The sequence below is a fragment of the Lonchura striata genome, chromosome 3 (assembly GCF_046129695.1).
Source record: "Lonchura striata isolate bLonStr1 chromosome 3, bLonStr1.mat, whole genome shotgun sequence".
Taxonomy (NCBI): domain Eukaryota; kingdom Metazoa; phylum Chordata; class Aves; order Passeriformes; family Estrildidae; genus Lonchura; species Lonchura striata.
This window is the reverse complement of record NC_134605.1, coordinates 90,942,230-90,956,385: the sequence shown is the minus strand read 5'-3', so window position 1 is coordinate 90,956,385 and position 14,156 is coordinate 90,942,230. Positions and strand designations below refer to the sequence as shown.

Here is a 14,156-nt window from a genome sequence, read left to right as displayed (position 1 = left end):
AGTGTGATTCATGTGTCCCACTCTTGTACTGGTCTCATGGAGGTCTGCCTTATCCCAGGTCTCATGAGCTCCCTGCAGCTGCATGGGCCACCTTCAGCCCATCAGTGAACTGAAGGAATTGCATATCCAGCTGCTAACTAAAAAGATTCTAAATAGTTTGTGCTGTTTACAGATTTCTCAGTTCATTTTTGCAGTCTGCTTTATAATCACTAGGTCCTGCTCACAAGGCATGGTCACACTCTAGTTAATGGGTTTTAATTCATTTTGATGAATCATACAATCTCTGAAAAAAGTATTCCTATACTATGCTTTAAAGGAATTATATAGAGTTTTGAAGCTCTGCCCCTTTCTCAGCAACTGTGTGCATAATAGTATGAACAGTGTCACCTATAAATTGCTGTCTGAATGAAATAAATCAGATCTGAAAGTGTTTCTAATCTTTCACACTCGGATGTTGCAATCTAGTTGGTTTGTGGCTATCTGCTCTCTGCTATTAATAACAGCTGTCAATTAATTCACTTAAGGTTGACCAGAACAAAAAGCACATAGCTCAGTAATGCAGCACTCTTTTAAAATTTTAAGTAAATGGTAAGTGCTTGCACTATTATCATTTGACTGTTTGCATTTATTTTCTCTCTCTGGGTTCTCAGCACCACCAAACTGCTTTATACTAGAAACTGCTCTGAAGTACATTGTTGCTTTACCATCTGTTTCTTTTGCATTTTATTTTAAATAATCCTTGTGTGTTTTTTATTTATTTTTAGATTCAATCACTCAGTATACAATATGTCCTATGGAAAACTACATTTTTTAGATGTGAGCTAACTCAAGAGTTTCCATATGGTGGTAAGGAAACACGCCTAACTTGGATTCGACAAAAAAATAAGATGTAAAGGAAATTTTGGAAAAAGTGCAAGTTATAGACTTATATATACAGAGGATCAATTACTATATTTTTAAGATTTGTGCAAGTGTTCATCTTGTGAAATTTTTAGATTTTGAAATAAAGTATTTCCATAATAAAAGTCATCTTCCTTTTGTTTATTTGTTGAAGACCTTTGGAACTAAAATCTGAAGGAATCACTATTCACTGGGAGGGAGTGGAATTTCCTAGTGTTCAAGCAAGGTCGGTCATGTGGCAGTGCAGTAAAAGATGTGCACTCAGCATGGGTGAGTGTGCCTGAGCTGGGTCTGGTGCAGTCAGCAGGAGCTGTGATCCCAGGGCAGATGCAGGAATCCTGTTGGCTCTTCTAGTCCAAGTGCCCCTGCACACACCTGTAGGGCCGTGTTGCCACATCTTCACCACCACTGCTAAATACATTTCATTGGTAAAAGGATAAGGTTGCCCATGGTGCTCAAGTCACACCTGCTGCTGTAATCTTGCACTTCTAAACTGAGTTTTCAAAAGTAAGTGAAACTCAGTAATTATGCTCAGATATTTAAGATATTGTTTTATTTCAATGCCTTTAATTGAATCTCAAAATGTTTCTACCTTACACCTAGGCTGAAACAACAGTTACTGACTCTGAGTTAAATGCATTTAGACAGCACATCGTTCAAATGCTAAAATCTGTTGAAAAGGAAACATATTATGAAATCCTTTAGGTATTCCTGCAAAATGTATGCAAATGTCTCACATGTTAAATTCCTCTTTAATCTGTAGATTTGTTTTTAGCAGGTACAAAGTGAGGTTTATATGTAAAATATGTTGCATAGCATCTGTTATCTATAAATGTACAAGCTTCTTTAAAGACTTCCAAGTACCAGATATCAAAATGATGCATAATGACAGAGTAATGTTATTACATAATTTAAAGGCGGCTCATAACTCGCACCTTCCAAACTCAATGTTCCCCTCAGAGTTCCCTCAGTGTAAGAAAATGCAAGCTGTGGACAAAAAAAAAATATTATTTTGAGTTAATATTATGAAAATTCAAAGTATAATGGTTGATTTTTATGTTATTTTTACACTGCCATTCTATTGCATTGTTCTAATTCTTGGGATTTTGAAGAGATTTGAATATAAAAGTTCTGCAAACAAGGATTATACAGTCTTTTTCTTCAAAACAAGTTCAACAGTATCTGTGGGTGACAGGCTGTTTCAGGAACAAATTCCATTTCTACAGTTGCTCTGTAAAATGTTAAATAGACACAGAATGGAAAAGCTCCACATTATGATTCTTCTATGGAAAATTAAACTGATTTTATTTTCTGAAATGCTAAGCACCTGTAACTCAAAAGGTTAAGACCTCATTTTCAAGTGTTACATAGCTGGATTTGATGTGTAAACTATAAAATCTAATTTGCTGAGGACTTTTCCTTGCTTAGTTTTCTGATATTCAAATTTTTAACAGTGGAAAGAAAAAAGTAGGAGAAGTATGTTTGATATAAAAACTGTTATGTTTGATACAAAATTTGCTAATCATGTCTGTCTACAAAATCAAAACTATTTACCTGTTCAGAGCACTGGTAATATGTTACCACTATTCAGCCTTGACCTTATGAGCCCCCTTATTAAGAAGGGAGTTGCCAAGTATTATAGAGTAAAATAAAAATACTTATATACATTGTGGCATGTGAACATATGGTTGCCAGTAAATAGCAGAATCATTTGTTTGAATTATACTGCTTAACTTTGACTATAACAACCTCCTGGTTTTATTTTTTAGTCATTTCCCAAGTGTACTACCCATAAAAATCTGTCACTATTAATTTATAGAATATAGCACTCCAAATCAGCTTTCTCATAAATCTTCTTAAGATTAGTCTCAGCTATTTAAGTTGTAAATTCTTGGATCATCTTGTTGGTCTTTATTACCCACACATGTAACACACTTGACAGTGAAAAGTCTAATACCCTTTTATCCTAAACTAAAAGGTTTCCAACAAAACAATCTGCCAATTCAGATAATTCCACCTTAAATTCTATGGTTGATAGAAATCCCTATCTATTGGCTCTTCTTTCAGAATTTGTAGTAGACAGGCAGATATAGCCAGCAGGCAATTGAATTCCAAATTCTGGCCTCACATTCTGGGCAATAGGACTGCTGTCTACCCTGATTGATTGCTTTCTAAGAGCACACCCAGCACCAAGAAGCATCAGTGATTCATGAGCAGTTTTGAGTTCTGAGATCTTTGCAATGTGCAGTGGTCAGTGAATGTTCTGCCACAGCACAGCCGTGCGCTCTCCTCTGCAGACAGGTACTGGATCTCCTTCTAGGGAAGATCTACATTTACTAATTTCCCTTATTGCTTGCTTTCTGTTTTGTTTTGTTTTGTTTTTTTGCTTTTTTGGACATCTTTTTTGTGCAGGAGAAATTGTCTTAACCTTACCTTTTTCATCCTGCAAGAATACTTTTGCCATTCATTTGTGAAAATGACTAGGCATAGCTGCTGTGTCTCCTCCTCAGAGAGTTTCTGCTCCCCTGCTAAAAGCTCTCTAGTTCAATCCCATTAGTACGATTAAAGGTCTTTCTAAGACAGCTTAATTTGATTAGGAATCTGATTAAACCAAAATATATTGGAAAGTCAAAACAAATATTATTCCTCTGTGAGAGTCACATTAGCTGAGCTAATTTGTAAATGTGGTTTAACTCCTAGCACATTTTAACTTATTTTACTTTCATCAGTGCTGTAGGTATTTTACTTTCATCAGTTGGCTGCACAGACCAATATTTCTCCCACCCTTCCTCTTCCAGAGATAAGAGCTTTTACCACACTTGGTCTAATTTAGTTGGGACTCATATTGGCAAATACTGAGGACAAACACAAGCATGGCCTTGAAGAATGTGTTGCTCAAGCTGTGTCAGAATGGCAGCAAAATTGTTGTCCTCTTCAAACCATATATCCATAAAAAATGGCCTAGGATCTAAAAAACTTACTTAATTTCAGTGACTAATAATGTGAGATTGCTAAGGATGTGTTTGAAAGAAGAATGCCAGTGAGGTAGGTGGATGTTATGTCTCTTTTGCCCCTTTCTCTGTTTTTGTAATCAGTTTTAGATTGTAACTGCATTTATGGTAAGTATATCAATACAGTAAAAAGTCTCTAAATAGTCACAGTGATCCCAGTATATGAACCATCTGGTATTAACTTACTAAACTACAGATTTATGTTTCTGGATATCTTCCTGACTCAACTATCATCAACGTTTTGGAGATTGTTCTTTTTTAAATAAAAATAACTAATAAAAACTATTACATCACTTAATCATCTGTTGATAGTTCCACTAAAATAAACTTGTGTTATATTAATTGATATGTATAGAATATAATTTTGCAAAACTGCATTATGTGCTGAAGTGTTATCAGCACATTCAGTGCTAGGAACCTGCCAGCACACACGCACTTTTTTTTTTTTTTTTTTTTTTTTTTTTTTGGTGAAACCTTAGAGACTGTGAGGCAAAGGTGCTCTAAATTAGTCTTTCTGGGCAGGTTCTCTGGCTCTGTGGAGCAGTGTTTCTAATATCTACAAAGCTTAATGTTGAGATATACCAGTAACAATATCTAGGAAACTGAATAAACTAGTTATTTTTTTCTTCCAAAGAAACCCATAACTACAAAAAAAATTAAAAATTTGTTCATACTGAAACCTGAAAAGTATTAACAAGCCTCTCTCAGTGCCAGCAGTCATTTTTAATGACACCTCTAATAAAATAAAACCAAATGGCTATGGTCCTATTGCAATAAACAGGGTCTAATTTCTGATCTCCTTTTATTACTTTATTTCAAAATTACCTCTTTGCATGACAGAACCAAGCAGCAGGCTCTGGAAGAGTATCACCTGTACTACAGCATCATGCAGCAGCTGATAAAAACTGCCAGTGGTAAAAAAATAACCACTGTTATCAGCACAGGGGTCTGCTGAGAGCTTTTGCTGGGATCTCGCAAAGCAGGATTTTCCTTCTGTTGATACAGATGTGAAGCAGCCTCTATTGACCCAGGAGTGGCTCAGGCTGCTGTGCTGGACCGAGGTGTTAAGTAGCAGCCAGGTGTGATGCAGCACTGCACGTTTCCTTGGACATCCTTCGGAGAGTGATGTGTGACACAGGTCTGGAGGCACAGCCCTCCCAGCCTGCCGGCACCTCCTCACCTTCCTCACTCCCGGCAACCTCGGGCTCACACTGGCTGAACCTTCCTGTGACCTCTTCGTGCCAGCTTGTGTTGTTTGCCTTGTAGCATCTGCTCTCTGGAAGGCACCTGAGCAATCACTAGAGGCAAAACGGCTACGGGGTGTTTATTTTCCAAGGGAATTTATCAGTGCCCACAATGCCATTCACATTGTTTTAGAGATTTATTTAAAGAAAAAAAAAAAAAGGTGCAGCTACATGTGAGTTGGTGAAAGGATTGATACCACCGGTCCAGACATGTTTAGGCTTTGCTCGGGGATTGTTTTTTCCTTGTTCATCACAGATTTTATGGAGCTATACACTCATAGCTTTTAGGAGAGAAAACCAGGTCTTTAGGAGGGTGTGTGAAGGGAGGTGGATTTACAATACTATTGATGTGACATGTGCATGTGATATGGCAGCTGAAGCTGAAACTTGGAAACTTTTCTGCAAGTGGTTACTTTTTGAAGTACATAAATCTCTTTTAAGACCCTGCTTTTTCAAAACTTTAAATAATTAAAGAAATCCACTTTAAAAATTACAGGAGGAGATAGCTTCATGATTGAGAACTGTTAAGCAGATGATCTCATCTCTAAATTACATTTTCAGTTGTTGGATACAAGTTAGACTTGGATATAAGTATGTGGAGAGGTAAAGAAAAAACATTTTCCAGATTTTCTGTTCTGGAGTGAAGCATTCCAGCTCATTCATTCAAACTGAAATTTGCTCAGGGGAAGTTTTGCTAAGTAAGTAGTCCAATGGATCTAGAGATAAGCCTAAATCCAAGATTATTTTTATGTATGCAGTATGGAAATTGTCATGACATTAAATGTTCTGTGCAACACATTGTGGCTAAAACTAAACCAATATCTAAAATTCTGCATTATACTTCTTAAATATTAAGTTGAACAAACTAGGTATTTTTGATCTTAACATTTGTGGGGAGAGCAAAGTTTTTAGTTCAAGAAATCAATAAATATGGACCTGCTCTGACTACAGCCTAATGTGTCAATTCATATGAAAATCAAGATACTTGGGAACCCTGCTAAAAGCTTGCAGATACTTGACCTCTGTGAAGAGCCTGGCTGGTCCCTTTGCCACTTTTAATGTACACTTAAGGAAATCTGGTGTTCCTCCTCCTCCCCACCAATGACTGAATATTTCTGAATAACTTGAAATTCACACCCATTTGAAATGCTGACTTGGGAATATGCTTTTTTGGACACATGCTTTATCATATTTCAGCTGTACACAAAGATAAGCATTTTAGAAGTTAGAGGAAGAGCATTTCCTCCTACAGGAGAGGATTTATATTTTCTCTGACATTGCCCAGGCAACACAGGCTTGAATAAAAAATTGACGCTAAAAGCAGAGTTCTCTAGTCTGGGAATCAACACTGTTATTTTATTCCCAGCTACACTCAGTATCCTACTTGATGAAGAGAAGAATGTCCTTAAGTGCAGGGATGCTGAGCATATTTTGATGACCCATATAGAAGCTATTACAGGGCACAGCTGCAGATAAAAGAATTTGATGTTATAGAACTTGAGATTCACTTTGCCCTGATTTTATCCAGCCTCTTCTCCTTCTGTGCTTTCTTGTCTTCTCTTTTTCCTTGATGTCAGTGATATTTCATATATTTTAAGTGTGTTGTATGAGAGACAGAAACCCACAGTCTCTAAGCATTACAATCTTGCACAGTATCACAGCTCCTCTGTTACAGAAACAGATCTCTTCTGCCTTCCCATTTGGAATCCTTTGTATACCTAGACCACCAGCAGTGAGCTACACACGAACCATGAAGCTACAGTACTCATGGGAGATCTGAGCCTTGATCTGCACAGGTTAACAGGGGCCTTGTACCCAGGTCTTCAGTTCACTGAAGTTCACCCTTTATGAGGGTTACTCATTCCACTACATTTCCTACCTATGCAATTTAAAGCATTTGTGTTAAAAGTGTAGGTAGGCACAAAGACAGCAGGAGCACAAAGACTCCTAATAAAGACTGTCTGAATATCCAACAGAAGTTTTCCAAGAGATTATATCATTAATGAAGAGAGGTTTGTATCTCAGGAAGCTTTGTCTGTTGCCTAAGGTAGAGAGCTAAAGACCTAAGTAATCCCAAATGTGACTGCCCACTGAATTCAAGAAAGCTTCTCTTCTTCCTGCCAACTAGCAGCATCTTCCTTTGCAATTCCAAGCACACGGGTATTCAGTTCTGTTCTCCCTTGAGTCTAAACAGATACAGGACATTGGAGAAGGTTCAGAGAGGGGTAGTAAAGTCAAACCTACAAAGTGTCCTCTGCAAGAGAAATTATTGCATAAACTGGGAAATCCTTGACTTCAAAAGAGATGGCTGAGAGGACAGTGTTACTCTTCACACCACATAGAATCAAGCTGTAGAACTTAGTGGATGTTAAAAGTTTATATAGATGTAAAAACAACTGAGGTAGGAATTGTTGGAGGCAGGACAATCTTGCTGAATGGCATGGTGACTCCCTCAATCTTGATGGCACCAATTCCAGGTGCTTCCTGGCCTTTTTGCTGCCAGGCAGTAATACAAGATGCACCTTCCAAAACTAGCTGGAAGTGGTGGGTATGATGATCTACAGTGGTTTGCAATACTGCAGAGAGACAACATCCTGATGATGGCCCACTACATCCAGTCAGGGCAACAGAGAAGATGTGTGTTACATCTATGGCTGCAACAGTTCAAGGAAACTAGTGACACTGAAGTCTGCTACAGCTTCAGTTGTGACTGTCATAGTCACAACCTGAAAAAGTGTATGTAGGCTGAATCTTAGTACCCATCCTAATTAACCATCATTTTTCCAACCCTGGAAGTGAAAGTCTGCATCCAAATAATTTTAGCAATCCAACTTTGTGCCCCCACCACTACTGCACCAAATAAGGGGTGTCTCCTTCTTTTTATATTCTCCCTCCACTTCTGAAAGACTATGCTTCCAGTATCAGTAGCACAAACCTGCCTCTTTTCATGGACCAGACTATGAAATGAGTACATAACCATAGGAAATGAGTAGCCAAGTGGTCAGCTCTGCCTACTTTCCTGGCACAGATGCCATTTCTTTGTGGCATGCAGTGAGTGGGAGAGCTTGCTCACTTACAAGGACAACCAGGACAGTTGCCAACCCTCTCTGTGTCTTGTATTCCACTACTCTTTATATCTAAAATAATATCAGAATTATTTCCAGTGAATTAAATAATAGTTTTAGAATGTGAACTTATCAGTAAATAACCAAAGTCATACTTGATTTCAACTTGGTAACTTTTTGCTTTTGTATTTTTGGCAGAACTAACTTCAGTTACTGAGGTAAGAAAATCTTCACTTTTTTCAAAGTAGGAACAAGTCCTTGTTCTGTTGTAACAAAATTTACTCATATCTGTGGTCTTATTTTTTTTCATTTCTATCTTAGTAGCTGGACTCTGTATCACCAGCAATTCATTAAGAAATGCTACTTTACTCCCTAGTAAGATGAAATATTCTTAAGATAGACTTCCAGCTCCCAACACAGAAAAAAAAAAATGGTGTACAAATGTCCAATCCCAAGTTATACAAGGAAAGTACAAATACAGGGGTCTCTCAGGAAAACTGAATGTTGCAAATTGAGTGTGGGAAAATGCTGAGAGCTTCAGGTCATGGCTGACATTTAGACTCAACACCTCTGCTTCTGCATTGCTATTACTGGTAGTCAGTGACGTAAAACACTGCTTTGCTGTGGGTTTGATATTGAGATAATCTGTACAATGAGCCACTGAATCCAGCTATATTTACAGACTTAATAAACTCTGTCTGCAGAATATCAATATGGGTACCTAGAAGCAATGTTTGTTTTTAACTTGCAGAGCTGTGCTCCTTTGCATGACCTGCACAAGGAAAGCATTAGTATTTGCCTCTTCACAAGTGATTTCTGTGTCAATATTATTGCCCATGATTCAGCTAACTGAATACCTGAAAACTGATAGCTACATTTTACAAGTTAGAAAATTCAGAGAGAAGCTTTATTTCCATACTTCATTTCTGCTGCACCACAGAGGGTCAGAGGTTCTTCATCCCTGGCCTGTGGTCTCCTTAATAAGGGGAAAGGGCTGTATTAGAACTGAATCAGCACAGGCCCTGTCTATCCACTGCTCTTGCAGAACAGTCTGGTGGTTTATGGACAAATGATGCTATTTATTTTACATCCTGTTTTGTTTTGGTTTTTTTAAAATATTTTGCTGTAAAACATGTTTCTGTGTTTTAGGGAAAGAAAATTACCTCAGTCTTGATGAATTTGTGATTTCAAAGAAGGGAGGCACACTGCAATAAGTTTGAAAATACCCTTTAGAAACATCCAGGATTGTCAGATAACTCTTGAGTAATGTACATGTGGCTGCTAACAAGGCTGTAAATGGCTGCAGTATGCCAATAAAGGATGCCATCTGTTAAGTCTGTCTATAAAAACAAAAGTTTATTTACAGCGTTTGAAGTCTGAAGGTTTGGTTAGGTTTTTCGGGGTTTTTTTTGGTTTGTGTTTTTTCGGGGTTTTTTTGGGGTTTTTTGTGGGGGTTTTTTGTGGTTTTTTTTTTTTTGGGGGGGGGTGGCTTGGGGTGGGGTTTTCTGTGTGTGGTTTTTTTGTTGTTGTTGTTGTTGTTTTTTGAGTGTTTTTTTTTTTTAGGATGTTGCTTTACCATTGAGAAAATTGTGGCAGTGTTAATAAAATGATTTATGGAGTTATCAAAATGCCAGTTGTGACCAATTAGATCCTCAACTCAACTCACTCCTAAATTGGAGTTTAGCTTTGTCAAACAAACTTTACCTCAGGTTTGGTCATCAGCCCTTCATACCATGAAGGGTAGTAAAGGCATGAGTGCACGAAGTCGAGGTCTAGATCTTTCTTCTTTCAAGAGTGAAGGCTGTGGTGTGACCTGGGGGAGTTATTCTGGGTGCTCATCAGCATGTAATTGCAGTGTCATCTACAAAACCTGTTATACCTGAAGAGGGAGGAGGGGGGAGAAAAGGATACCTGACTTCTAAGGTTATTTTTACTCCAAGAAACCTTTTTGTATGATCCATTGTGGGTCACTACAGAAATCCAGCCAAGCCGGGGAAAGCAGGGTAAGATAACAGAAGAATAAGCAGGTAGTTTGTACATCTTTCTTTGTACACCCCATGTTTCTATTCACAGAGGCTACAGGCAGAAGGTAGGGCAATCTAAACACCCACACATGCTTGTCCAAAAGGCTGGAAGGACCAACAAAAGCACTAGCAGACAAAAATCCATGTTAAGTAAGAAGTTACTGCCTACCTGATTAGTGGCCACCACCACACAGCAGCTCTTTGCTGACAATCATGGAAAACAGAAAACAATACAAGCTTTAAAGACACTGGAACAAATTCAGTATTAGGCAGGGTCAAAGAGAAGCATGGCTTAGAGCAAAAATAGTAGAACCCTCTTATTTGAATGAGATGTTTAAATCCACTATTCAAAGAAAAGTGACTTTTTTCTGAAGATACTAAGATACTGCTTTCAATACTTGAAATAATCCATTTGTCAGTGATACTAATTGAAAGATACTCTAGTCAGGCACAGCAAAAAGTGTTGGATGAGGTGCTGATGAGAATTTTTTTAATAATAAAATAATAATAATGCTTTATGATGTTTGGTTTTGGGAGTTTTAAAACCAGACAACTGTTGTTTTTGCACACTTCATCAGAGAAACACAGCAGTGGAGAGCAAACATCATTGAGGTTTCGTGTCTGACATTATGCAGGTTACAGTATGAAAAGCTTCCCCTTAAATTAGTTACATTAACAGTGTTGATATGATATTTCTGTTCTAATGAGCTGCATTTCAGCATTTTTCTCATGTTATACAGGACATTTTTGGTCAGTTAGCATCTGCTGGTTGTGTTTGACTGTCAGTAAAGAGATATTCCTATGGAGTTCTTTAATTGCTTATAGCAAATTCAGGCTTGGTCCAGACAATTCTGAAATAAAGCAAGAAAAGCTTTGCAGATTATTTGTTTTTTAAAAGTCACCAAGGTGCTGTGGGAAGCCCCAGCCAGCCCAAGGAACCATCCCTGCAACTCAGCCCACCACCATCTGCATGGAGGCGATCCCAGCTGCTGAAGCTGCTGAGGCAGCATGGCTAGAACATACAAAATAATGCCCCTGATGATACCTGCTGCCTCCCAATGCCTGAGTGAGCTCACTGAAGAAAAGGTTCATGCACAGATTCCAAGGATTTAAAGCATAAAGAGATTTGACACACCAAAGCAGGCAGCAACAGCAGCTCTAACACACATGGGATTCCCCTAACAGGCAGGATGGGGAAGCCTGTGGAAATGGGAGACTCTAATTTGCTGAAAAGTGAGTGTGCATATATATCCCTACCACCCTGGTAGGGTCCTGGGCTAAGTCCACAGGTGCCACAGAGCCCTTCCTGTCCCCACAACATGGGGGGTGTGTTTCTCTGAATTGGTATTTCCACCTCATCTTTGATTCCTCATAGTTTTCATCAATCTCAGCCAGCCCCGTCCTGCGCTCAGAAGTCTCATTTAATCTAACTGATGGATAAGAAGCATATGCAACTTTTTCAATACGATTTCTGACTTCACCCTTTTAACCCAGAGAATAACTATAAATAGTTTATAATGTCTGGGATTTCCACAGCCTAAGTGCAGCTATAAATAGTTCTAAATATTTTCCCACTTCATGCTTTTGAAAAGAACATTCTCCACTTCCTTTCTTGGTGAACCCCTGGGAATAATGCTAGATCACAGCTCAGAAAAGATGTATATTAGGAGAGTTTAGCAAGACGGAGCTACGGCAGCTCTCGGGCTCATTTCGCGTCTGGAAAGGGTCAGGCGTCCTTCGCCAGGAGCTCATGTCCGCGGTGCCCCGTCCGTCGGTGCCGCTCGGCGCCGCGGGACGCGCGGCTGCTGTTCCCGCGCCGCGCCCGCGGGGCTCGGCCGCGCTTACGTGCGGGACGTGCGCGCTCGGAGGGCGCTGTGCTAAACACCAGGGCAGGACACGTCCCTTCGGCTCGCATTTACGCGCGGGCTCCAGAGCCCCGACGCGGAGCCGCCGGTCCGTGGCGAACCGCCGATGGCCCGGGGCGGGCGGGAAGGGCCGGGAATGGGCCGGGAACGGGCCGGGAACGGGCCGGGAATGCCGGGCTGGGAGTGGCGCCCCCTGCCGCCCGCCCGCGGGGCCGCTGGCAGCGCGGCGCGCGGGGCTCCGCGCGGGGAGGCGGCGGCGGCCGCGGGCGGGAATTCCCGCTTTGGCCCAGGGCAGGCTCGCTCTGAAACGAGTCCGGTACCGGAAAGCTGATGACAAGAAGGGGGAAAAAGACTGACCTAAATTATGTTTTGCCATTCAGTCCTTCGTTTTCTCTATCTTGTTTTGTTTTTGTTTGTTTTTTTTTTTTTTTAATTTTATTTCACCTTAAACCACCACGCTGCTCTCACCTTAAAAGTTCTAAAACGTCCGATATCTATTTTACCCATGATGTGAAGAAATTTTAAGCTGATGATCAGAAAAGACTGTAATTTATCTACTACAGAAGATGATAAATTTGCTGAGGGACACTAGATCATGTACCTCCTAATGAACAGGCATTTGCAAGACACAGCTACAGGGAATGGCTTCACACAGAAATTTAGGAAGCACAGGGAGGAGAACTGCTCAGTTGACAGACCTAGACCATTCATTCTACATAGCCCAGAAAAATGTTCATGTGAAAAATATGAAAACAGAAAATTACATTATGTCATTATATCTTTTAAAAGTACAGAGAAGTTTGACAAGATCATTTTATGCATGGCTTCATGTCTACAGAAAACTAGATGAGCAGTAATGAAAGACCAGTTTCAAAACAAACATTTTTAAATATGGCCCAGGAACTGGCAGGGATGTTGAGTTCCTAATATTAGATGGCAGTGACTTTCTGTAAACAAGGAGCATGAGAAGAGAAAGTCCTAACCCCGTAGGACTCCAGCAACTCAGAGAACCTCCATAGTATAAGGTGTATAGTGTGTGATTCCTAATACCAAGAGCACAGTGAGGTAGTTTAGCACACATAAAAACAGAAATACTTGTAGGAATTCATATTTGTTTTCTTTTGACACTTTAAATCAAAATAGCTTTAAATTTGTATCTATGCAGTAGCAAATTTGTATAAAAAATGAGTGCAAATTGTCTGCGATATATGAAATACCAAAATGCTGATTCCTTAAAAAAAGCCAACATTTCCACAAGTATTACTATCACAGCCTGTTCACAGATTTGTTACATGGTATGCAAACTCTGCACCAACTTATAATGCTTGTACACTGAATACACTGAAGTATGGCTCACTTCAAAAATACCTCCTTTTTACATTGTCTCAATTGTGGTTGGTCCAGATAAAAAGGCTGTTGAGATAATGGAAAATTCCTCATCACAGAGAAGATCTGACTGTGCACAGGAGAAGAGAGCTCTCTGCACAGCCACATCTCACATCTTTGAAGACTTTGGTAGTTTCACATTGTGGGGGGGAGTGGATATTTCTTTTTTCTCAAACCCATTGCAGACAGAATGTGGGACTATAACAAACCTTTGTATCACAGCGGATCAACCAAAAGCCCCAAACCATACAATCAGTGAGTGTTCCATAATCTACTTGGAAATGCTGTACACATCACAGATTACCTCTGTATAAAGACAAGCCTGATCTCTCAATGTAGTGGCCAGCACGTACTCTCGTTCAGGGTGTTTTTGAATGAGAATTGAGATGCCTACACCAGCAGACCAGTAAAATGATTCTGCTGTTATGACAGTAGGAACATAAGCCCAAACAAAGGTAAAGAAATAACTACAGCTTTGATATACAACATTCCTTCCTCCTTGGAAAGAGCACTAAAAATGCACCAAGCAGTACAGTGCACTTGAAGTTATACAGGATAATCCCAGGAGTTTCTGTGAAGTCAAAAGAAAAAAAAAAAAAAAAAGAATTTTTACAGCTTCTGTCTTATTGTCGCAAAGTATTCTGTAAGCATTTGTGCTCCT

The 14,156-nt window shown here is 39.4% G+C and overlaps 1 protein-coding gene across 1 annotated transcript in view; it reads left to right on the top strand.

The window, feature by feature from the left end:
• Positions 1-1,023, top strand: part of MCPH1 (microcephalin 1) — a 122,607-nt gene extending 121,584 nt beyond the window's left edge. Inside the window, exon 13 of the mRNA XM_021551276.3 lies at positions 765-1,023. Within this exon, the coding sequence (XP_021406951.3) occupies positions 765-814 (50 nt within the window). The 3' untranslated portion in view covers positions 815-1,023. The remainder of the gene's footprint in view (positions 1-764) is intronic.
• The last annotated feature ends 13,133 nt before the right edge of the window (positions 1,024-14,156 follow it).